The following is a 26,035-nucleotide window of genomic DNA, read 5'->3' as shown; positions in this document are numbered from 1 at the left end:
AAAAAAAAAAAAAAAATCTATGGAATAGGACCAAGCTGTTATTGAATGTCATATTACTACTACGAATGATTAATAAAGCATAAACGAACATTAAAAAGATCTTAATTCAATAAAATAAAGGGAACATAAAGGTCACACACTTTGGTATGACCCATACTCTTGGAAATTACCACCCCACATTTGGAAATTGCAACCCAATTTTCCAGCCAACATCTTAGCATCATGTTAGTGAGACCCTGCATGGATGAAGTGCCAGATTTCTGAGTTACAGAAACTGTGAGGTGGTGATTTTCTGCTGTTTTAAGCTCCTTAGTGCATAGGAGTTTGCTACACAGCAATAAAAACTAATACATTTGGCAAGTAATTTTTGTTAAAACGCAAATGATTTTCTATGTATAAACAGCAACTACAATCTAATAAGAACACTAACACATCAGTAGAAAACATGGGTAAAAGCAGAGAAATTATAGATGAAAAACAATAATTAGAAAACAAACCTTAAGAATATTTACCTTTAATTGTAATGAAATCAATTAATATTAGGAAAATAATAATGTTCTTTCTACTTTTCAATTTAGCCAATTTACAAAAAGGAAATAAAAATCAGCACATGAAATGAATAAAAGGCTAAGTGAATTACGCTGGGTGAAGGGGGTCCATGAGACCCATAAAGACCAGAACATGGTATCTTCCAATAAATGTTTAGTAACTGAATATTGCACATAGAGCTAATAGGGAAATTAAATTAAAAGTTGGCTATATGTGGATTATTTCTTTGTTTCTAGAGTGGAAATATCTATTACTTCTCCTTCCCAGTCAGAGATGGTCATTGGATTTTTCTAGCCACAGACTGGCCATCTGTTACCAGCGCAGGCCCAGCGGCCACACCCACTCTGAGCTCTTTCATCACCTTTTCTCCTGAGTCCAGATCTGCTTCCTGTACTGCCTTCTCCTCGTTCTGGGGGATTTTCTTCTCCTATCAACTTGCTTCCATTGAAATCCATGTTATTTCCATATAATCTTCTCTATAATCATCTTACATTTGTTCTTCCATTTAAATGTCTTCCTGTAAAATTCGGGCATGCATTTTCCCTCAATTTTGATTTAACTGTGGTTTTCAATACTTGTTTTCAATTTTTAAAAAGTTTATGTATTCATTTATTTAGAGAAAGGGTCTTGCTATATTGTCCACACTGACCTTGAGCTCTTAGGCTCAAATGATCCTCCAGCCTCAACCTTCCAACTGGCTAGGCATATAGGCAGTTTTTCAATACCTTTTAACAATTTTGCTTCTACAAGCCATTCTTTTGTGTATCATGCATATGCAAATTAGGTGGCAGTGGACCTTACCTGCTTGGCCTTCCCCTCATTCTTAAGCCTGAAACAGAACAGAGGCTAGAAACCCCTCTTCCATAGTAAGACAGATAATCCCCTTCCATGGAAAGATACATAGTGAACATTTCTATAATGATTGATTAGAAGATATTGGTACAGTTCATCAGCTGCAAAGATGTTGTGTTTCCCTAAATTTTCAGATACACTAATGGCTAAATCTGTAGCAGTTTCTACACAATTTATAAAAATTAAGTGTTTAAGCTTCATCTTGGCGCCTTTCTCTCATTTTTGTTATTGTACTATCATCTTTGAGTAAAAAGTTCTCGACACCTTTTGTTAATGTTTTTACTTATTTGAATCTATTTATTACTTAATAGTTTTACTTATTTAATTAATTAATTTTAGTGTGTTTATTCATGTTCTTTATTTAGCACAGCAATAAACCCAGTCCCATATTTTAGCTAATAACACTTCAATTGCTTCTGTGTCTATTTTATTTTGTTTTTTTTTTCTTTATCACCCTAATGCTTCTTATTTACATTACATATGAATTTCTAGAAAAGCACTAACATTTCACTCTGGTTAGCATAGTTAATCTACAGTGGATTCACTGACATGAACACAGTTGCCTGTGCTTTGATTTTTCTAATATTCATTTGTTATATTATCTGATGTTAGTATGATTTGAAAGTTGGAGAAAGTTGCCCTCACCCTTGTAAGAATCAGCGTGTATCAAAGTGATTAGCCATATGTGGCTTAGCATTCTTTTGAAAAATATTGATTTGAAACAGAGCTTAAACCAAATACATATACTTTTTTAAGCCCTAATTTTTAAGTATTTCCTAGTTCTGAAAGGTATATAAACTCCTCCAGATCCCAAACATTTGATCACTCTATTTACTTAGAAACAACACATATTTAGATTTAAAATGTCACTTTAGGCCCCTGTTCTACCATGTAGGGTTAACTGCAGTTCTACTTCGTGTCTTTAGCACAAACCACACCTGTACTTCATCATCTGTGGTTGTATTTTTTTAACTGTATTTAAATTAATATGAGGGCACAATTTTTAGGTTACATTGTTCTCACTCCCAAGGTAAAGTTCCATTTGTAGAAGAGCCCCTCACCCAGTGTTATACACCCTCACAGTGTGCACATAGGTGACATCCCACCTCATGCCCTCCCTCCTTCTGCCGTCTGTCCTCTCCTGTCCTGCTTCCCTCTACCCCAAACTGAACTATATTATCCTGCTTCCCTGTACCCCAAATTGAACTGTATTAGTGTTTTATTGTTCTTAAGACCATGTAATTGTTTATATATTGATTTCATATTAGTATGGAGTACATTGGATATTTATTTTTCCATTCTTGTGATACTTTACTAAGACGAATGTATTTAAACTCCATCCAGGTAAATGTAGAAGATATAAAATCTCCATTTTTTTTTTGAAGTTTTTAGCCAGGGCTGGGTTTGAACCCACCACCTCCAGTATATGGGGCCAGCACCCTACTCCTTTGAGCCACAGGCACTGCCCTAAAATCTCCACCTTTTTTAATGGCTGAATAATATTCCATGCTATACATGTACCACAGTTTGTTGATCCATTCATGGATTGATGGGCTTTCACAACTTGGCAATTATGAATTGAGCCACAGTAAACGTTCTAGTGCAAATGTCTTTGTGGTAAAATGATTTTTGTTCTTCTGAGTAGATACCTAGTAATGGTATTGCAGGGTCATATGGAAGGTCTACTTTTAGATCTTTGAGGATTCTCCGTACTCTCTCCAAAAGGGCTATATTAGTTTACAGTCCCACTGGCAGTGTAGAAGTGTTCCCATCTCCCTACATCCACACCATCATCTGGTGTTTTGGGACTTTTTGATATGGGCTAATCTTGCTGAGGTTTGGTGATATCCGAGTGGATTTGATTTGCATTTCTCTGATGATTGAAGACGATGAGCATTTTTTCATATGTTTGTTGGCCTTTCATCTGTCATCCTCAGAGAAGTTTCTGTTCAAATCTCTTGCCCACTTATAGAGAGGGTTGTTTGTACTTTTCTTATGTTTTAATTTGAGTTCTCTGCAGATTCTAGTTATCAGGCCTTTGTCAGATTCATAACATGCAAAAATCTTCTTCCATCCTGAAAGCTGTCTGTTTTTAGCTGTACGAAAGCCTTTTAGCTTGGTCAAGTCCCAGTTATTTATATTTGGCGTTGCTACAATTGCTAGCAAGTTCTTCCTCATGAAGCTTTTTCCCAGGCCAATATCATTAAGTGTTTTCCCCCACTCTCTTCAAGAATCAATTTTTGTCAATGGTGAGAAGTGGGGTGTCCAGTTTCAGTCTGAGGTTCTAGTTAGGATTTTCAAAAGAGGACAAAGATCTTAAAGAATCTGATACAGCAATCTGAATTCAGTATCTTTCTAGAAATTTGTATTTCTACCTCATTTTAAAATAGCTATTCACATCTAATTTATTAATTTAATGTTTATGTGGACTTATAAGGAATTTTCCTCATCATTTATGTGGGGCTTTTACATGAGGATGAATTGTTCAATAACGTGTTTTTCTTGCTTATCACTGAAAACCCATTCTGTTGAAGAGGAGATATTTTATTCTAATCTCTTATTTTGTGAGCTTGATATAAACCGGAAAGGATCAGATCTCGCAGATAAGAGTTAGGAGCGCTCCAGGGTAGATGCGGTATTAAAATTAAGTCTGCATCTGAATCTCTTCACACCAAATTTATTCACAAAAAACAAACTACTTCTGACTCTTCGTCTTGTTGAAAATTGTTCAACTTCACAAGTCTCATTCACTGATTGTCACATTAAGAATATCATCTTGCACAGATTGCTTTTCTACAGTAAATAGGTTATTCACATGTTTGTATAAAATATATAAAGAATATTTTTAGGGCACTGAAAGTGCCAATAAAGGTCATTTTCATAATGTTAAGTCACTTCTTGCAGTGTCAAGTTTCAGCCTGAGTCTATCATTTTATAGCTAAAAGATGAATCACTGTCATGTTTAGAATAAGACATTAAGGTTTCCTCAGAAGACAAGACCATGGGTGGTTGCATTGAGATTGTGACTTAACCTCCATCTGACGGTTCTCTTCATTTGTTGGAGGAGTAATCAATGACTTATTCTTGGGCATGCTTTCAATTCAGTACAAATGCTAGAACAGATGATAAACTTATTCAAAGCCAAATGCAGCCAAAGAGGAGATGAAAATATTAATATTGTTGTTACTGTCTCCATTGTGGAACAGTCAACCTTTTAGCTTCTGAGTGTGAAATGCAGACAAATTTAAGATTTATTGGAATGTTGAAATTAGTCTTCAGTGAGAATTTTTTTTTAATTTTAATTTCAGGGATCATCTTCATCTTGAATTCTCAGAACTATGACAGGGCTATATACCATTATAGGTCCTAATGACCTGAAGCTGTGAGTTAAGTTTTTCTATTTTGTAAGAAATTAAAAGGGAAGAGAGGGAAGCAAGTGCAAATGGCACCAGACATACAAGCTATGCCCCCTGGAGCAAATGTGATAGTCTGGTGAAGTTCATTTCCAAATATCCGTTCTCTCCCCCGTGTATAAAATTCCTTTTAACAATTTTAATACTGTGTTTAAGTACTATTTGTAATACAGTAATAACAACTTGAATGGCTGATGTGTGCTTTTGAATTTTTATTAGATGGCTCTAATGGCCTAAGGTTTGAAAAACACTTTACTAGATTTGATAGCCCAACAAGGAGCACAGAAATTCTAGTCATCAGTGAATACTCAATTCTAGCGTGTTTCTTGTGTTCAATAAAATTAATTACGCTCACCAAAATTTAAATGCCAGATTGCTGGTTTTCAGAAAAGCCATTTATGATTTCTTCCTATATTAGATGATTTGTTCTGCCATCTCTGTCTCCTGAGAACTCTAGAAAGAGAAAGGTGTGTCCCGTCCCCCATTGTCTAACCACAGTGGCTTTTTTTTTTTTTTTTTTTTTGAGACAGAGCCTCAAGCTGTCCCCCTGGGTAGAGTACCGTGGCATTACAGCTCACAGCAACCTCCAACTCCTGGGCTCAAGCGAGTCTCCTGCCTCTGCCTCCCAAGTAGCTGGGACCACAGGCGCCCGCCACAACGCCCGGCTATTTTTTGGTTGCAGCCGTCATTGTTGTTTGGCGGGTCCGGGCTGGGGATTCGAACCCGCCACCTTAGGTGTACGTGGCTGGCGCCTTAGCCGGTTGAGCTATAGGCGCCGAGCCAGTGGCTATTATTTAACTGGATTTTCGCCTTTCATCTTCACATGGTGTATTGACCATTATTTGTCAGGGGAAATGGAATATTCCCACGCATCATTTATTTACCTCAATTTATAGACCCTAATATACATATTTGCCAGAAATTGAAATTGTTTACTTAGTATGTTTAAGCTTATTTATTTGATTTTTTTTTTACCTAGTTCCTAACAATTTCTCTCCAAAGCGTGTGTGGAATATATAAGTATTAACACCTTGACAGTAAATAGCTATTAAACCTTAACATGAGTATTAATAGCATTAGTAAAACCAACAGGTAATATTTTTCACACATTGTTAAAGAAATATATGAAGTCAAACGCTAAAATGCAGACTAAGCTAATAACATTATTTTCTGGATCTAAAGTAAGGGTTTTCTTGTCTTCTGGTTCTCTTTCCCTTTCTCTCTCTCCTCTTTTGCCTCCTCCCCTTCCCCTTCGTCTTCTGCTCCTCTAATCTGTAAGGTGGTGTCACGCTCAGGATGTGCTGCAACATCGCACCGCAATAATCTGATCTCACACTCACGTTGGGAATTATAGGAAGGAAGTTGATTTTCTGATTTCCTCTTATTTGATCCCTCTTTTGCACTAAACTTAAAAATCTCTTTACCTCAAGGAGCATACAAAATAAGTTCACGGTAATAATCCTTCCTCAGTAGGTCCCTTATTACCAAAATAAATCAAAGGGGTTTACTTTTCACGTCCATCTCATGCACAGAAACTTAACGAAAGCAGCAGCTCGTCGGAAGGTAGCACTGTGGACATCGGCGCGCCTGCCGAAGAACAGCCTGTCGTGGAACCCGAAGAAGCCCTGGAACCTGAAGCCTGTTTCACTGAAGGTAAAGAAAACGATCTTGATAGTAATCTTTCACTTTCAGAGCACAGCTTTTCTAGCTGTTGGTCACTCCAAATAGATCACTTATAATTAAATAGATCTCTGAATAGAAATATTTCAAATGCCTCCAATTGTCAACAGGCAAGAAGGATTTAAAATCCAGTACTGGGCTTTGATCACCTGTGCCCATTATGTGGAAGGGCTCATGAACATAAAGAAAAATATTCCGAGGGGATCGAAATTGTGACTTAGGTTTTATTATTTATAATTTAAATAAAATAGTGTCATCATCACAATAACTTGGCACCTTAAACATTAGTCATAATTCTCAGACACAAAATTTGCCTCAATACTAACTTTCTATTAAAGTTAAGCAAATTATAAATGATAAATAATGTTTTTTATGAAGACATCATTTTTCAATATTTATTGGATAAAGCAGGAAATAAATTCTGCCCAGATGCCTGATACCGAAACAGTGTCCAGCTGAGCCTTGTTCAATATGCCAGTAGGTAAAAGACAGATGCTTTCCCTAGCAGCAGTATTTCGTATGGTCTAGTTTCCTTGGGAATATGAGTTCTGAACATAAAGTTCTTCTCAAAACTACTTTCATCTGACCGTGGTGGAAGAGTTTCGTATCCCTCTGAACAGTTACAACAAATATATCCATCTCATTCTCTTGATAGCTCCTCATGTGTTACCTTATGAAAAATCTTCTCTTTTGAACTTTTGTATGTGTATTTGCTGTCTACCTTCTCTCCTCTTCCTCGACTACTTCATTCCTTACGTCCTTCCTTTCCTCTTTCTCCCTCCTTTTCCTTCATTTCTCTCTTTTTTCTTCCAACACACCTGCCTTCCTGTTTTCTTTTTTCTCCTTTTGTAGCAGGGTTCCTCTGTTTCTATATTTTTTATTTTTACTTTTATGAAAATCAATATTTCTTTTAACATTCTTAGGGGCACGATATGTTTTCTGTATTTTATTTTAAAAATATCTTCCATGGTGCTTACAAATTCAATTCTGACGTCAGAGTTAGTGGAATCCGTGTCTGAGGAAGGCAGTGACAATCCCAAGCGGAACCATGCAGATCACATTTAGGGGCCTAAATGAATTTTGAACATTGTGTGAATCATTCTGGGAGTCCCCATCTTAGGAGACTAGAATTGTTGGACGATATCTACATTACTACTCTATGACCTCTATAAAATGAAAGCACTCTATCTATTATTTTCCATTTTGAAGTCCTGTTCTGAAGTGACTTCAACGGAATGCATCAGGGTGATATAAGGCAGAGGGTCTTCACATTTATTTGTAATGTACAAAGTTTTCCTTGGACCATAACTCTGTGAGGCAGAAAATTTAGCTATTATTGCCTAGGGAACCGTTTAGAGAAACTGAATAATTCCACAACTTCACACAACTAATGTTGCCTAAAGTCAACTAATGGATGACTGTGCTCTTAGTACTGTAGGCTGAGAGAGCTATCCTCGCAAGGTAGAGATGGACATAGTAATAAAAAGATAAAATAGGGGCTTGCAAAGGATATCTTGGATGCAGCAGAAGTTATTTCAGCTATTCCCATTTGCACATTATACCTGCAGGCTGTGTACAAAGATTCAAATGCTGTCAGATCAGCGTGGAAGAAGGCAGAGGAAAACAGTGGTGGAACCTGAGAAGGACGTGTTTCCGCATAGTTGAACATAACTGGTTTGAGACCTTCATTGTTTTCATGATTCTCCTTAGTAGTGGTGCTCTGGTGAGTGAATATTACCCAAAGATGTCACAGTACCAATGGTTAGAATGTTCTAATACTAATGCTGTGTTAATGCTTTCTATTTCACCGTGTCAGCGTCTACTGCATTTGATTGGCTTGCCTTGTATCTCCCAAAATATAGGCTTACTGTATAAGTATTTCTAGGTTTAATTTTACTGTGTAACTTGGATTTGTAATGAGTTAATTATTTTTAGTTATTATTAAATATTCCAGAAAACTTAGCTCTTCACCTTACACATTATAACTAAAGAGTGCGAATACTCAATTACTCATCGTTTAGTAAGAAGATAAGCCTGGGAATCACAGTATTGCTAATGGAAGTCCTCGAAGAGGGAATATATATCCTTTAAGTTCTAGTGAAAGGTTTCTGAATGGTATTATTATTATTATCTCTTTATGGACAGTCAATAAGTCCGTAGGGACCACTTCCCTATCTCTCTCCCATTGTGTTCACTAGTCTCATGCTACTCAGGAAACAATGAATGTTGGTAACAATAAATATTGGGCAGTATGCCTAAGTGATTCATTTAAGGATTGATTTCCCTTTATAGGAAGGTATTCATTTCATCAGAATCAACCTATATTTATGTGAGAATAATTTTAAAAATATAAATATAATAGATATCATTTTGAGAAACACTGATGCAAATGGAATATTTAAACTATAACAAAGATAGATAGATCAATCGATAGATACAGATGATAGAGTTTGCCAAATTGAAACAATTACTTAGGAATTTCTTTAACTTCAGTTTATAATTTTAACATAGACCTGTATTTACCTGCATATTTCTCTGAAGTGGATAAATTTTTTCTACATGCCACTTTAGACAAGAAATATTCTTTCACCCTTAAAAGGAATATACACTTAGAAATAAAATATCAAGAGAAGTTCATATGACAGGAATACATCTTAAGATCAAATGAAACAATTTGATTTTATCATCATTGTCATACTGTGTCTCTGCTGAGAAATATAAACTATTAGCAAAATAAAGAAACGAAAAAGAAGCTGATGGCCCCAAATATTTAGTAAAATTGAATTCTGTAATGATCAATCACAATTTCTGCTTCATAAAACCATAAGCATTCATATTTTATTTCTTCAACTTCCCTTCTCTGGCAAAAAGCCAATGTAAGGGGGGCAAAGGAAATGAAACAAAAGGGATATATAACGTCAACTGGGGTGGCATATCAGGACATGACATCAAGAAGTATTTCTTCTTCAAGGGCACAAATGAATCTTTCTAAGAGTAGAATGTGAACGTCTTAGCACAATAACTAAGAAAATGACATGAAGGCTATGTTAACCAGTTCGATGAAAATATTTCAAATTGTATATGAAAACGCCACACTGTACCCCATGATTGCATTAATGTATACAACTATCATTTAATAAAGAAAAAAATGTAAGCTGTTCTATTATATATATATATATATATATATATAAAGTATTTCATGAACAAGTAAAATTAATTCTTTGGAATTACACTTTTCTTATTTCTTCTGACTAAAATAACAGAGGAGAATATAACATTTCCCCTGATTCAACAATAAGAGGGCCTTTGAGAGGAAATAAAACAGCAATAACTACTGTTCCTCTGCTCTCCTATTCCAATAAAATGCCATATCCATAGGTAATCAGAAAAAAATAATATATAGAAAATGATCGTTTTGGAAAGCTAAAATGTATAACTCTTTCTTTATAGGCATTTGAAGATATATATATTGATCAGCGAAAGACAATTAAGACTATGTTGGAATATGCTGACAAAGTTTTCACCTACATTTTCATTCTGGAAATGCTTCTAAAGTGGGTAGCATACGGCTATCAAACATATTTCACCAACGCCTGGTGTTGGCTGGACTTTTTAATTGTTGATGTAGGTATCTTCCATATCTTTGTCTGCCATTCAAGGCAGTTTGCCTTATTAATACTCTAATTCTGAAATAGCAAATGCCGGACCACAGTTGACAGGATCGGCTATGCAGCCACTAAACGTACCCCCCTGTATAATAGTGTAGTTTTCTTTCTTTCTTTCTTTTTCTTTCTTTTTTTTTTTTTTTTTTTTTTGAGGCAGAGCCTCAAGCTATCCCCCTGGGTGGGGTGCCATGGCATCACAGTTCACAGCAACCTCCAACTCCTGGGCTTAAGCAAGTCTCCTCCCTCCCTCAGCCTCCCAAGTAGCTGGGACCACAGGCACCCACCACAACACGTAGCTTTTTTTTTTTTTTTTTTTTGGTTGCAGCCGTCATTGTTGTTTGGCGGGCCCGGGCTGGATTCGAACCCTTAGGTGTATGTGGCTGGCACCTTAGCCACTTGAGCCACAGGCGCCAAGCCAATAGTGTAGTTTTTCAAAGACATGTGGTGTGGATTTAAATAGTATTAAGGAATGGAATCTATGGTAGTTATCCAAAAAGCTGAAGGAAAAAAAAAAGTAGGGAAATAGGGGATTTAAAGGGCTTATTATTTCCATCCCTTCTATTGTGAATGTAAAAAACTCAAGTTTGTGTCCCAGCTTCATCACTTACTGGTTTTGCGCTGTTGAGTAACTTACATGGCCTCTGACCCTGTAAAATGGTGATATTATTTGTACAATGTTAAAGGCTCTCAGTAAACAGTGGTGATGGTGGGGACTACTGCCATTTTAAAAAACATTCTGTCTGATCTACTCTTAAGTGTTTGAAGGGTAGATTATGCCTGTTATAACTCTGTTATTGGAAGTAAAGGGTGCAAAGTGCAGAGGAAGGCAAGTTTACCCTGTGCAGTGCTGAGAGTTTTTCTAGAATGTAGACTAGGCATGAGGCCAGCCCGTAGATACCAAACAGCCTTTTACAGAATTTATATATCCAGTGATTAACACTTCATTTACCCTAAAACAAGTGACTGAGATGTGCTAAAGTTAAACATCATGTTTCAAATTATCAGTTGGCATAACTTCAGCTTTAGGAACTATGTTCAAAATACCATGATTTCACAGGAAGCAATTTTTTACCCTCCAAATATTATTCTTGCAAGTTTATGAAGGTTTCTTATGGAAAATCTTCCTAGAACTAAGAATCATGGATATATTAAATCTTTTTGATTTAACACATTAAATACTGAGAATATTGATTATAATTAGCTTCAGATAAAAATATCTTTTCTTTTTTGGTTCAATAGCAGTTTCTATATTTTATGAGTAGCCATAGAGAATTTCTAAAATCAGCAACAATTTAATAAAACAAAGGAAGGATAACCAATGACATTTTCTTCCACCTGAATTTCTTCTTTTTTTATCATTATTTTTTTATATTTCAACCAATTATCCAATTAGTAAATCACATGAAATCTAGTGATTGTCAGTCAACTAGCTTTCAATTAATGTCTTTTTTATTTCTTTTTTTTTTTTTTGAGATAGAATCTTACTTTGTCCTCCTTGGTAGAGTGCTGTGGTGTCATAACTCACAGCAACCTCTGACTCTTGGGTTCAAGTGATCCTCTTGTCTCAGCCTCCCAAGTAGCTGGGACTACAGGCTCCCGCCACAGTGCCTGGCTATTTTTTAGAGATGGGATCTTGCTTTTGCTTAGGCTGGTCTCGAACTCCTGAGCTCAGGCAATCCACCCAGCTTGGCCTCTCAGAGTGCTCGGATTATAGGTGTTAGCTACCATACTCAGCCCTCAATTAGCGTCTTAAAAGCTACTGCATTTGCATCAAACTGAGAATATTTTCTTAACTATTTAAGCACTTACTGAACATGTCTGAACATTCGTCTTCCAAATAATTTTATAAGCACAAATTATTTTGTTGAATAACAACCGTTCCATTGATTTATGGTTATTATTTTTGTGTGTACAGGTTTCATTGGTCAGTTTAACAGCAAATGCCTTGGGTTACTCAGAACTTGGTGCCATCAAATCTCTCAGAACACTGAGAGCTCTGAGACCTCTAAGAGCCTTATCTCGATTTGAAGGGATGAGGGTAAGGAAAATGAAAGAATCTGAAGTATTGCATAGAGCCAAAATTAAATGAAGTTAAACTTAGAAAAAGGGAAATCCATGCATGCAAAAGGAATGGCAAATCCTTGCAAAACTGCTACTTTACTCTTTTATCTGTTGCATATTTACTTCTAGGTGATATGCAAGAGAACTAGGCCTCTCTTAAAATGATATAATATCATTTATCTGCTGTGCTCATTAAAATGACTTTATTTCCTAATCCACCTTGGGAGTTTCCTTACAAACTTGTGTACAAAAAAAGTAGATGCATTATTAAAGTGCTAATATGTAATGATACAATAATAATAAACTAAAGTGAACTCTATATCATGTACTTCTTTGTGATGCCTTATCTGTACTTAATGAATTTTATTGAAAATATGCATTACACATGTGCCTGAGTGTAAAGGAAAAAATGAAAAGTTATAAAAATTTTTGTCTGTATAATGCCAAAGTTCATATTATTTGAATATATTTAAGAGTAGATGTTAAACATTGACCAAATTTTAAACTTTTAAAAAGTGATGTTTAATATAGGCTCAATGTATAACTGTCTTAATCTGAATTTATATAAATAGTAATACAAACATAAGGATTACATATCAATCCACACTTCATTTATAACAATGATCAGAAAATATGACTTTTGACTATTACTGGTGATTTATAAATTAACCTTAACTTCAATCTCATTTGTCAGAGTACCACACAATTTTCCTTTGCTCATTTTAAGACAACATTAACTAGCCCTGATCATCCTTAACAAATTAGAAATTTTGGCATTTGGTTTGTTACTTCCCACACCTTTATTAGAAGCAAGAAGCATTTATATAGATCATGTAAAAACAAGTTGCATTTCTTAATAATCAAAATTTTTTGGCAAAACAAACATACGGAATTTTTATTCCAGTAGGAAAAAACAGCTCTTCTGGTACTTAAGGTTTGGTTACATTTATAGAAACTAAACTCTATTGTACACCACCATTTACATTTTACAAGTTATTTATTGTTACATTCTCTTCTAAATTAAAATTGATTACCAATGTCAGTTTTTAAGACTTAGCTTTGATTTCCCTAACATATATGAAAACCTTTTACTAATTGGAAACAATTCAAAAAATAAAATATAAATAGTCCTTTTTAATTTCTTATAGGAATCCTCATATTTTCACAAAAATGTTATCAGAAATTCTCTCTGGGATATGTAAAAATTAAAGTTTTCCAATTAACTTGTCCCTTTTGTTTTTTCCAACTGGCAGTTGTGCTCTGAAGAAAAATATCATTTCTATACATTCTACTTGAAATTATGATGCCTGAATCAAAATAATACATTTTAAAGGCTTCTGAAATCTGAACAACGCCAAGTACTTGAAGCTATTATAAACATTTCCAGTTCAATGTTTTGGAAGTTTATTAAATCCATGAGTCAAATGGGCAGATGTCCCCAAATGTAACACTTTATTATTGAATTTTAATTCATACAGAAGTAACCCTATCTATAATTATTAATAACGTTTTTATATTAAAAGAAGTTCTTTGTTGAAATTTGGAGTTTCAATGACATACACTCCTTATAGATGCTACTTGGTTATGAAACTAATCATTTAAATTGTGAAGTTTACAACTATGGCTCTCTGTGCCTCCTAGTGACTCACACCCAGCCCCAAAATGACCGAGCTCTTCAACATGTTTGGCATTGTAGAGTCAAAATGACCTTTCCATTGATTCTATTTGTTATAGCGCCAGCTTTGGATTGTTTTACTTTGTAAAAATACAATCACAAATGATGGTGAGGTTGGAGATGATAATGAGGACGATGATTGGGAAGTGATATTCGAATACATTCAGAAACTCTCATTTAATTCTTTTCCCTAGCAGCATAAAATCGCACTAGCTGTGTCAAAGCATAACTCAGGCACTCATTTTATTTCTGTTGTTCTGTCACTTTTTCAAAGCATGTGCTTCTATGCAACATTACTGAATAGAGCATGTTGTACGGTGCTTGATAAGAAGTTAGAAAATAATAAACAAACCATCATCACGCTGCAGTTTGCGTTCTGCATGTTTTATGCACATTTATATGCACATTTATGGCTGACAGCTTTTAACGATTTATTGTATTTCAAATTTCCAGTCCAAATTTTTCAACTTGTAAAATTGAACTGAGTGAATTAATGTCATGAATATCTAGGGTGAAATAAAATTTTTATTTAAATTTGTATTTTTAATTTCCTGATCTAGGAAATCTTAAATGCCTTCTTTCTCAAAAGAGCTCAAGTCTTAATGGGTAGGGAAACAGACAGCAAGCATCGTATACAAAAATAACACCAAATGTTCTGTCATATCAGATTTCTAACTAATAATAAACTATATATTTCTATTTCATATAGGATAATCTTGCTCCAACTTGGATGGGGTGGAGCGCTGGTTCCTCCCCTCAGCCCTTTATTATGGGTACTGTATTACCCCTTTTGCTACCTTTAATCCTTGCACTGTGACTATGTGTAGTGGGATGAGGGAGGGATTGGGAAGGGTACTATTGTACTATGGTAGGGACAATGTAGTATATACACCCTCATCCCCTATTTTCCATTGTCTGAAATTTCTTTAAGAAAAAAAATTACCTTTGTGAATTTACCCTCTGTGGATCTTAACCCCAATGGTTGATATCTTTATTAAGTTTTATTGAATATCATTTAGTTATGTGTATATTGAATTATCCATTTATGGGGTGATTATTCAGTTGGTGAGGGTGGGGGACCCTGGTGTAGGATGATTGTGTGAAAGAAAAGTTTAACTTGTCAACTGATGATACTGTTTGAGGCATACAAACCTATTCTTTAAAAAAATTGATCTGGGTCCTGCAAATTGCCAGCAAATACCAGCAGTTGATTGTTAGCCTAAGTGAGCAGGTGCTAGGGTGCAATATTGCAGGTTTCATAAGACTGGCATTGATTGAGTGACCATTCTTATTGTTTATTAAGTGTAAGTTTATAGAGGTTATTTTCAAAATGTAACAAGGCAAAAATATATTTTTAAAAATTGAATAAGCATATACCATTTGGGTTTTAAATGGAAAAAAATTATATTAAAGAATCCATTTATTTGAATCATGCAGAATAGAACACTCACCTAGAAGTAAAACAAAAACATGATCATCATGAGTATGAAGACAGAATTTAGTGTGTAAACTCACTTCTTTGAATAAGTCGTTCCCAAATAAATTCCTAGGATCTTAGAGGATATCACAGACACACATAAGAATACGTCCGAAATTTGTTTATTCTTAGGGTTTAAGCATATGACATGACAATGAGAGTCTGTCTTTATTTATTCATTGAAGATGGAGTCTCCCTTTGTCACCCAAGCTAGAGTGCAGTGGCACAATCATAGCTCATTGCAGCTTTAAACACCTGGACTCAAGCAATCCTTCTGCCTCAGGCTCTCAAGCAGGAGCCACCATGCTCAGCCAAGAGGTTTTATTTTCCAGGGAGACCAAAAGTTAGGAATTTTTTTCTGGATAATTGATATAGCTTCCAAAAACAATTGCCTTAATTAACACTCTCCAAACAAAATAGTTGTTAGATTTTTTGGAAAAGGTTCTATTACTCTTCTTCATACTACAAAATGTATGATTTCTGCATTGTCTACTTCTGACTTTTATGCCTAGAGTTTTTCTCTATTTTAATTAGAGGAGCTTTCGAATGCCTAGGTAACATTGGTTTGAAGTTCAAAGACAATTTATTCAGACAAGAGCATGTATCTAAAGTTCTAACATTTCTTGGGATATTTAATTATTAATCCCTCATTTATTGTTGATTTAATTACAATGGAGATAATGAACCAGAATGGAGTTTCTATGAGAACTACTTGTGCTAGAATAGAGAAATGTTATTTCATGACATAATGAAAAATGTTTGTGAGAAGAAGCAACTATAGTACAGTATGAATTTATTAAGATAGTTACTTTCTCAGACATTCTTTTCATACAGTTTACAACCTCATTCTGTTCTTTCTAATTTATTCAGACCACTGTTGTCTAGTTCCTTCCCAACACAGGAACCAATTACTGCAGTTCCCTCCTGGGAATTAATTACTGCATTTCCTTAGAGACCGATAAAGTTAATATATCTCCCTCTCTGCTGAACCAAGGAGTGGCTTGATGCTCTTGGGAAGACAATCTTTTCTATGATCCTTCATCATCTAATTTAATGAAACCTTAAATATCAATGTACCTTTATGTCATAAATTCCCCCAAACTGCCAAATGTTTTCTAAGATAAAGTTATCTTATCTTAGTAAAAATAAAACATTTCTCTGAGCCAAATATATGCCAACTTTGCAAACATGTCCTGAACTGCACTGCCCCAGAGCGTGTCCTACATCGGTAATTCCACAGAGCTAATTTTGATTCAAAACCACTTCCCAGTTTTAGAATAAATCTCTCAAACTTACAACCTAATCACAGAATTTTTCTTCTTCTCGTTTCCCTAGTTATTTTCATCCTATATACAGAAATTATGTTTAAAAGTATGTTTTTATCAGTAAACATTAAGCTAATCTTTACTTCATCTATTCAAAGCTTTCTGTTATATTCCTGTGTTCAAGACACCAAAGGCCTTGGAGAATTCACAAATATATTTCTGCATCTTAAATTTTTTAAAGATCTTATAATCTTTCAGGATTATAGGAATACAGTTAGCTTTAATACAGGGCAATATGGGTACCGGGTAACTTAGAAGGAGGAGGAATAAAACAGACTAGACACTAGGCCTAGTCTACTTTCTGAACTTAACCTACTTTGACCTCATTTTTTTCCTCTGGTCAAATGAAAACATGACACCAAATTATCTAAAGTTCTGTCTAGCACTAGAATTCTGCTTCTTGAATTCAAAGGCGAAAACACTAATCATTATTTGGGAGGTTAAACTTGGGGTGACTGCTCTGAAAGGAGTACTTTGAGAAAGGAGACTATCTCAGAAGAGGAGCTATTGGTCAAGGAATTTCAAAGGAAATGGCAGCTTAATTATTTGACAATTATATTACCACATGGTAACTATATTAGTTACAATGGCCTGACCTGTAAGGAGCTAGGGGAGTTAAAACTAGACAACTAGATGGAGGAGTGCTGTGAATATTAAAGTAAAAACAATGTATTTAGTAACCAATGGGGGGCTAAAAGAGAAAGTTCAGTTGAGACGTAGGGAAGATTTAATTCATCTTACATGTATTAAAGGAAGGAGAAAATTAAGGAGACTCTGACAAGAGTCCGGGTATAAAGTAACAGAGGGCAGAACTAGGATGGTGACTGTGATAGTGGAAAAGAAATGACAAAGGTGAGAAACATTTTGAAGAAAAAAGTGTGAGACCTACAAATCGATGTGAAAAGAAATTCAAGAAACAGATGAGGGTAATCAGTCTTCTGCTCATCTCTAAATTGGATGTTGAAGGTAAAACATACATTTTACTATGTACTCTGTGTGTACACAATAGAAAAAGCATTTTAATCTGGATGGAAGGCAAAATATTTCCAAAAAGAGGGCAATAAACAATAAATTGATCTCAGCATTCACATCTCTAATCTGAAAGAAATCTAAGTATACCCACATATTGAACATAAAGTATAAAATAAGGGTTTATCATGTCAACCACAGTAACACAGACAGTCAAATGAGCCATGCGTCAGTTTGGTAAACTGCCTGGGCCACATCCTTCAGTTCTGTCTGGATACCCAACATGAATTAACTTTTTCATCTCTATTTCTCCACCTTTGTCATTACTGTTGTTATTATTTCCTTTGGGTTGCTTACCACACATTTTTACAAAAGGCCAAGAGTTTTTAATAGACTTTAAATGGGAGTCAGAAATCTAATCAGTTGGCTCTTGTAATTTTTTAGACAGGCAATCCAAATACTTTGTTCTAAGAGTGCACTGTCAAAAGAGAGATTGAAGATATTTTGATGCCTATTGTTTGCTTTGCATCAGATTGATAAGAATAATAGAGATGCATGAGTAGAATTAAATTAATGTCCAAGTTTGAGGCATCTGCCATATTTCTGAGCCCTTTAGGGCTTCTCTTCACCTTTCCTCTGGGCTACTCATGGGTGGTCCAATGCAATCTGTGGACGAGCAAACAAGGAGGGAACAAGCCACCCTTAGAGTGTTCTGTGAACAAAAATTTAGCTTTTTAATTGTGGTCCCGAACTAAAAAGAGGAAAAACATGCTTCCATACAAAAAAGTGTAGATAATAATGGAGCACAGAATTTCATGTGATCACATTACACGTGGGAACTATGTATGCCATCCCCCTTTTTCTTATTTTCCTAAGAAACGATTTCTATTGTGTTTCATTTAAAGTAAGTTTATGGAATTAAACTCAGTAAATGAAACAACATGACTGGAGCTTGAAATAAATGATGTGATGATCTAATGAAATACATAATGCAAACTGTCTTGCTTCTTATGCAAAATTATTATTAGTCATAGCAATGCATGAATAAATAAGGAGAAAATATATTAGGTATTTAACAGTATTTTTAATATTTATACATCTGAATTTTTTATTATAAAAGCATATTAGTCAAGTAAGCTCAGGTCCAAATGTTTTAATTTTGTTCTTTAATATTTTGCCTTTTTAAAAATGAGTTATCTTCTCTGTAGGATTTCTTACTTTTCTTCTTATAACACATATTCTGACTTCACCTGGCAGCAAGTTCCTCTGATTTTGATTTTCTTTCACCTGTAGTATTTCTCCCTTCATTGTTTAAAACTTTTCTTCATTTCTTTGTTATATTGCTCTTATTTGTTTTCTTAAATGTATTCTTTAAGGAAAAAAATACATTTTATTTGAAGCTTTTTTTACTTGCCTTGAAATATCCTAGAAATAGTCTTGATATTAAAAAATAGAAAGACCAAAGATCACTTAGGGGAATGTCTTTTCTTTTTTAACAGATGAAAATCCTGACTTTTCTTTTTTTTCCATTTGTATATTAGGTGGTTGTGAATGCCCTTTTAGGAGCAATTCCATCCATCATGAATGTGCTTCTGGTTTGTCTTATATTCTGGCTAATTTTCAGCATCATGGGCGTAAATTTGTTTGCTGGCAAATTCTACCACTGTATTAACACCACAACTGGTGACAGGTTTGACATCACCGAAGTGAATAATCATTCTGATTGCCTAAAACTAATAGAAAGAAATGAGACTGCCCGATGGAAAAATGTGAAAGTAAACTTTGATAATGTAGGATTTGGGTATCTCTCTTTGCTTCAAGTTGTAAGTGAACACTCTTTTTTCTGAATTTTTTTAATTGTTTGGAATAATAAAAAGTAATGACAGCAACTATTATTTAGGTACTAAGAAGAAAGTTTATAATATATTTATTTTTGTTTAATTTTTATTTGTTAGTACAAGCTGATAAGTCCAGATAGATAGAAATTTTATTACACATAAGCAATGTAGACATAGTCAATTATGGCCAGATATTCCACCTTCTATCCGATGGTCATTTTTCTTTTTCCCTAATTTTATTTTTTTAAATACATATTGCCCTCTCTTTCTGTCTGAACAAGTTGATCAATAAATCAATAGCTTTGTTGTTGTTTTCTATTGAAATTGGAAAGCTAGTTTCACTGATAGATCAACCCTCCAAAACACACACACAACGCTCCTAATTGGAGTGTAACTAATTAGGAGAGATTACCAGCTGCCAAGGTATATCATTGGGAAAGAAGCTTTGGGAATGACTTTCAGATTTTAGGAGTCAATCCTCAATGAAATGAAAAAGACAACAGAAGTAAAATACAACCAGTCTCACCTCAAATGACCTTTCAGCACCATTATTTAAGTCTATTTTATTCTAAATGTTAACTTTTCTACTACTCATTTTTCGACTGCTAACTTTCCTACTACTGATTTTTCTCTAAGAAAAATCATTCATAATTGATAAAAATACACAATATGGGAGCTCTAAACATTTTCATTGGATTTTGCTTTTAGCTGCGGCAGCATCACAGCAAAGCAGTGACTAAGATAGAGCCCCAAATATTGAAAAACACTAAAAATACTGCTCTGTCTTGACAGCTAAAAATTGAGCTTTAAAGAAGCTGTTTAATTTTTTCTCTGTGATTCTACAGAGTAGTTAGGGCAGAAATCTATTTCTGTTCAGTAGGGTTATATTTTTAATTGTTCAACCAGGAAACCAAGCAAACACATGAATACTGGTCAAAACACTCTTGCGGCTCTTTCCATGGTATCTATACTATGATTACTTTACAAATTCTTCCCACCTTTTTTAATGAAAATTTTTATTTCTCTTCTGGATATTTCTGACCTACTCTGAATGTCCATGCATTTAAAATAGGGATTTAAATAATATGGCAAGAATGATTTCTGTAAATATTATAGTAGACACATGGTGATATTTCCTTGGGCATTTATTCTTAACCCTTCATGAATAACCAGAGTTGTAAACATCACCTAAGTATTCAATATATCAGTTACTCCATAAAATCAAAGAAAGAATAATTTAAAAGATTAATCAAAAATGCAAAGTAATTCTGAAAATATAGAGGGAAGGTGGTACACAAAACTATCAAATAAATTCTGCTACCAAAATCAAAATCTCTAAAATATTGCTTCACATTTGGCTTTTCACCTTTTCACCTCTGTTTTGAGTAGTAATTTATTGAAATGATTCTTTGAATCACTTTTTTCTGTTCCTATACTAAGTGTGTGGTGGACGTATCCTATCATTGACCTAAGCCATTGACACACTCAACATTTCTCCCCTTAATGTACAAAACCCTTTTATTTTAGAGCTAAGATCATTACTTTATTTTCACTGACATCACATACACCCTCACTTGGTCTTCTTCTCTTCAAATCCACTATTTCACCAGTGATAGTGTTGTAGAAACATCTATGATCCAGATGTCAAAAGCCTAGCTAGCATCCCTGGATAGTTGGAAATAATCCTCTCAGGCCCACAGGGCTCAAAATTCGTGCCCTACAAGATATAACAAATTACTACAAATTGTTACACTTGGTATATCCTTCCTTCAATCTGGGAATGCCAAACGTCTACTGTATTTCACTTTTCTGACCTATATAAATTGATTTTCTTCAGTAATTACAGAGAAGAAAGTGGAGAATAGTGTAGTGTTTTACTTCAAACTTTTTAAAAGGATGGTTGAAACTCTGCCTTTATGTATAACTGTATGATCTGTAGGTTGTAGAATGAAGAGAAATCTTAAATTTCCAGTCATTTGAATCACCTTCCAAATAGATTCAGCAGATGATTCACAAATTTAAGTTACAACAATGTAGCTTCTAGAGATATTGTCAAATGGGTCGTAATTTGTAAGACTTTCTAAAAGTATTCTACCAAATTTCAATAGTACTTCAAATTAACATTAAAGAATTGAAATGTACTATGAGTTGGTGATTAAGCAAGAGGATATTTCAAATGACCATTTTGTTCAGCATGTGTTCTAGCAATGAAAAGCCTTACTAAGAGGCTAAAATCTATGTAGAATTTGTTTTGAAATGTCTTTCAAACATATTAGGATGTCTTGGTCTAAAATCTATGTAGAATTTGTTTTAAAATGTCTTTCAAAAATATTCCTTTTTGTAAAATATGTCTTTAAAAATGTATTCAACATCAAGTCTTTTTTATTTTTACTCCAAACTAAAACATCCATGTCCTTTTTAACAGGCCACATTTAAAGGATGGATGGATATAATGTACGCAGCGGTTGATTCCAGAAACGTAAGTATTCCTTACATGCTAAATGTTTTTCAATTACTGATTAAGTGGTAAATTAACTCAACAAAGTGTTAGCAGCCAAATTAAATGATTCTGTGTTGCTTAAAAGTATTTAGGAAAAAATGACAGGTGAATTCATATTGCTATTCAAGTATAGCAATGTTTATCAGAGAGATGTTACTAAGAAAAAACATGATTTTGAAAGTCAAACAAAAGAATTCATCTACTTAATAACTAACGAATATCCTTCTTTGAAATATTTTTCTATTTTATTTTCCCTTTACCTACAAATATATAAACAGTAGTGATTGTAGGGTACAGAAGCACATGTGAAGAAATATATAATTTCCATTAGTAATTATCCCCCATATTAGCATGAAAGTATTACGCGTATTATCCTGGCAACTTTTGATTTCTGTGATTATCACATAATCGTATTTCAAAGAATATAAAATAATGGTTTTATATGATGTTAGTATCTATAATTTACTGGAGCACTTACCACTGTTGTGATCATTTCTGCAACCAGCAAATTCCTTTAAGTTTATATCAATAAAGCAAAGACCTATTTTGCTTGATTTCAGTCTTCATGATGGAAACTGAAATTTTCATGCTCATTCCAACTTTTCTCTCCAAAACGTCATAAAATTTACTATTTTCTATCGACCCATTCCATTTTCAAGCCCAATCTGTTCAGTCTATCATCATAAAGAATAACCTCCACCCCTGTAATTGTCAAACTGACCTAATAGAGTTCCATCATATCTTTCTTAAAGTACATTTCCCACAGTTTTAGTTTTATGTTGAGTACCTTCAGCGTTATTTTATTTGACTTTGTCACTTATATTTTGGTTTGTATATTTGACTGGTTTTTAACTTTGTTGTCTCAAGAAGGACCTGAATCTGTAAGGAAACTATCTGTAGTGACTCTTTTACCACTTTATAAATTAAGTATTTATACAATGGATCGTGCTGTTGTCTACCTAATCTGAAAAATTTCATGACTGTTGCAATATTAGAGTGTGGTGCAAACATCTAAATGAATAACTCAATTCTTATTTGCTACATTAATTCATGCATATTCAAATGATCATTTCTAAGCATGTTCAGGGTATGTTTACAAAAGTGATTTTTTCACTAATAATTTTTTAAATTACTAAAATGCAGTACTTTGAAAAATCTGCTAAACTTAGCATACTTCAGTCCAAATAGAAAAATGTAAGTGTACTTATCATTACAAAAAAATATATTTTAGTGTGTCATAATAACCATATCTTTCCCATGAAAAACAATTTGATTTCAGATACATTTGAGAGGCGGTAGATGGAGAAAAAACTATTCTCATGAAAAAGTACCAATGAAATTCCAGCATTAACATGTATGATAATATTTTGTAAAATATTCTCCTTTGTAGGTTGAACTTCAGCCTAAGTATGAGGAAAGTCTCTACATGTACCTTTATTTTGTTATTTTCATCATCTTTGGGTCCTTCTTCACCTTGAATCTGTTTATTGGTGTCATCATAGATAATTTCAACCAGCAAAAAAAGAAGATAAGTATTACTAATGTTTCTCTCCCTCTGAGATGGAAAAATTATCATTTAAAATGTTTTCTCCACCAAATGAGTATTAGAATTCAAAAACCAAAGAAAAATATGATCAAAACCTACTTCTCCTTCTCCCTCTACCATCTACTACTCATCCCTTTCAGGCTGAAGAAAGCTAAGAATAACTTTGTTCCACTCTCCCGTGCAGAGGCTCATAAAACTTCTCTCATTTTGTTCTCTTTTTTTGTGAAGGAGCCACACTTTCTGTCTTTTAAAAGAGGATAATTAGAAAAGAACTAGATAACAATCCAAGGATATACCCTTTCCCAAACTTAACATGTTTTATCTCTACAATTCCCCGCAATACCCTAAAATAAATTTTCAGCTAAACCTCCTGAAATCTTTGCAAGAAAGCAGGCACTAGATGTAAGCGACTGTTTCTTTGCACACGTTTTCCTCTCATTGATTCTGTTTATGTATTCCCAGATATCTAATTTTAAGTTACCCCTTCCAGTTTTGAGTTGGATAACTCTCCACTTATTATTATTTATAAAGCTCATTTGATTGTTTCAATCATATGTACAGAAAGTATAGAAACTAGCCCAGTGCAGTGGGTCACTCCTATAATCCTAGCACTCTGGGAGACTGAGGTGGGTTGATTGCTTGAGCTGAGGAATGTGATACCAGCCTGAGCAAGAGTGAAACCCTGGCTCTACCAAAAAAATTAAACAAACAAACAAACAAAAACCCAGCTAGGCCTAGTGGTGTAGGCCTATGGTCTCAGCTACTCAGCAGGCTGAAGCAGGACGATTGCTCAAGTCCAAGAGTTTGAGGTTGCTGTGAGCTATGACATCATAGCAATCTACCAAGGGCAACAGAGTGAGACTATGCCTCAAAAAAAAAAAAAAAAGTATGGAAAGTAAACAAACATCTCTTGGCAAATACCATTTTTCACTTTTTTTCTGTTCATACTATTTCAACACATATTTTTACAGATAAGATTATTTTTCATTCATAATTATAAATTTAATTTTGACTTAACATTGACTTAACATAAGCATTTTTTTTCACTTTGCTAAAAATCTTCATGTATACATTGTCACAGTTTACTCAATTGTTCCCTAATATATTGATAATTTAGATTGCTTCTAATCTTTCCTGGCTTAAATAGTGCTTTGTCAAAAGTCTTTGTGCCAAAAAAAATTCTTTAATTAATAAGTAGAATATAATCCCATAGTGAATTATTTTGCTTCTATAAGTAATGTACCTCTTTCAACTCCCAATAACTATGAATACACCCATGCTCCTGTTCCCTCACTGGCATGAAACCTTCTCCTTGCTTTTAATGCTTGTTATTTGATACATAAAAGCTGTATTTGATTTTAATTCTTCTGACTTTTATGACTCATAGATTTAAACGTCTTGTTAAGTGCTTTTTCACCATGTGTATCTCTTCCTTTATATACTGTTGTTTGATTCTGTGTGCTCAGTATGTTTGCGTATTGTAATATATAATGAGCTGTTCTTTCACTATAGTAACTTCCTTACCTCTCCCACTTTTCTGTTAGTAGTATTTTGTAGCCAGTATCAGGCTACTTCCTTTCATCGACTGCCTGTATTCCAATCCTCTGTCCATACTGGCCTGTCCCACCCCTGCTGGGTCACTAGCTCTTATATAGCCTACTCTCCTACCAACTAGTCCAGTTTTCTTCCTACCTCCTTGCTCCAATTCTTGACAGAGTTAAAGTGGCTTTTTATGAGTAAATCCAAAGATACATTTTAGGTCTTTACTACACTTACGAAAACCATTGCCTTTAGCTTCAGAAAGATAGTACATATAGAGTAAAGAACTAGATTTTACCATTCATTAAGCATAAGGCTATGTTTAAAATATCATCTCAGAGTTTCTGGGTAATTTTCTTTATAAGATAACAATAATAATGTCAATTTTGAATGATTGCAAGAGTTAAATAAGATTATGGTACCTAAAGAGTACTTTACATTTTTCAAACTTAAAAACTCACATACAATTATGCTAGTGAGTTGAATTTTACTAATTGTACTCACAATTATGCTAATTAGTTGAATTTTCCTTTCTATTTTATGTTAACATTTAAAAATTGTGTCAAAGGGACATAGTTTTAACCAGTTTGATTTTTCTTTTCTATACTTTGGAGGTCAAGACATCTTTATGACAGAAGAACAGAAGAAATACTATAATGCAATGAAAAAATTAGGATCGAAAAAGCCACAAAAGCCTATACCTCGACCAGGAGTAAGAAATACCAAATGATGTCGGAAAAAATATACAAAATCAAAAACTTCCAAGGGTTTTCTTACTAAAGAGAAAGTAGCTAACATTTTCAGTAACAAAAATTTCTTACACTTTTAGAGTGGTTTATCTTTTATGGTAATGGTTTAAAAAAAGTAAAAGAAGGCAGGAAGGCAGGAAAGAAAGAAAGAAGGGAGGGAAGGAGGGAGGGAAGGAGGGAGGGAGGGAGGGAGGGAG

At 34.2% G+C, this 26,035-nt stretch overlaps 1 protein-coding gene across 1 annotated transcript in view; it reads left to right on the top strand.

Annotated features, from left to right (window-relative positions):
* The window catches only part of LOC100963118 (sodium channel protein type 1 subunit alpha), an 81,365-nt gene that overhangs the window by 50,233 nt on the left and 5,097 nt on the right, over positions 1 to 26,035 (top strand). Inside the window, exons 17-24 of the mRNA XM_012808453.2 lie at positions 6,347 to 6,467; positions 8,063 to 8,217; positions 9,945 to 10,118; positions 12,075 to 12,197; positions 19,208 to 19,489; positions 21,930 to 21,983; positions 23,395 to 23,532; positions 25,697 to 25,801. Of these exons, the coding sequence (XP_012663907.1) occupies positions 6,347 to 6,467; positions 8,063 to 8,217; positions 9,945 to 10,118; positions 12,075 to 12,197; positions 19,208 to 19,489; positions 21,930 to 21,983; positions 23,395 to 23,532; positions 25,697 to 25,801 (1,152 nt within the window). The remainder of the gene's footprint in view (positions 1 to 6,346; positions 6,468 to 8,062; positions 8,218 to 9,944; positions 10,119 to 12,074; positions 12,198 to 19,207; positions 19,490 to 21,929; positions 21,984 to 23,394; positions 23,533 to 25,696; positions 25,802 to 26,035) is intronic.

This window comes from Otolemur garnettii, unplaced genomic scaffold, assembly GCF_000181295.1.
Source record: "Otolemur garnettii isolate 467f Iridium unplaced genomic scaffold, OtoGar3 scaffold00090, whole genome shotgun sequence".
Taxonomy (NCBI): domain Eukaryota; kingdom Metazoa; phylum Chordata; class Mammalia; order Primates; family Galagidae; genus Otolemur; species Otolemur garnettii.
The sequence above is the reverse complement of the archived record's forward strand: the minus strand, read 5'-3'. Positions and strand labels throughout refer to the sequence as shown.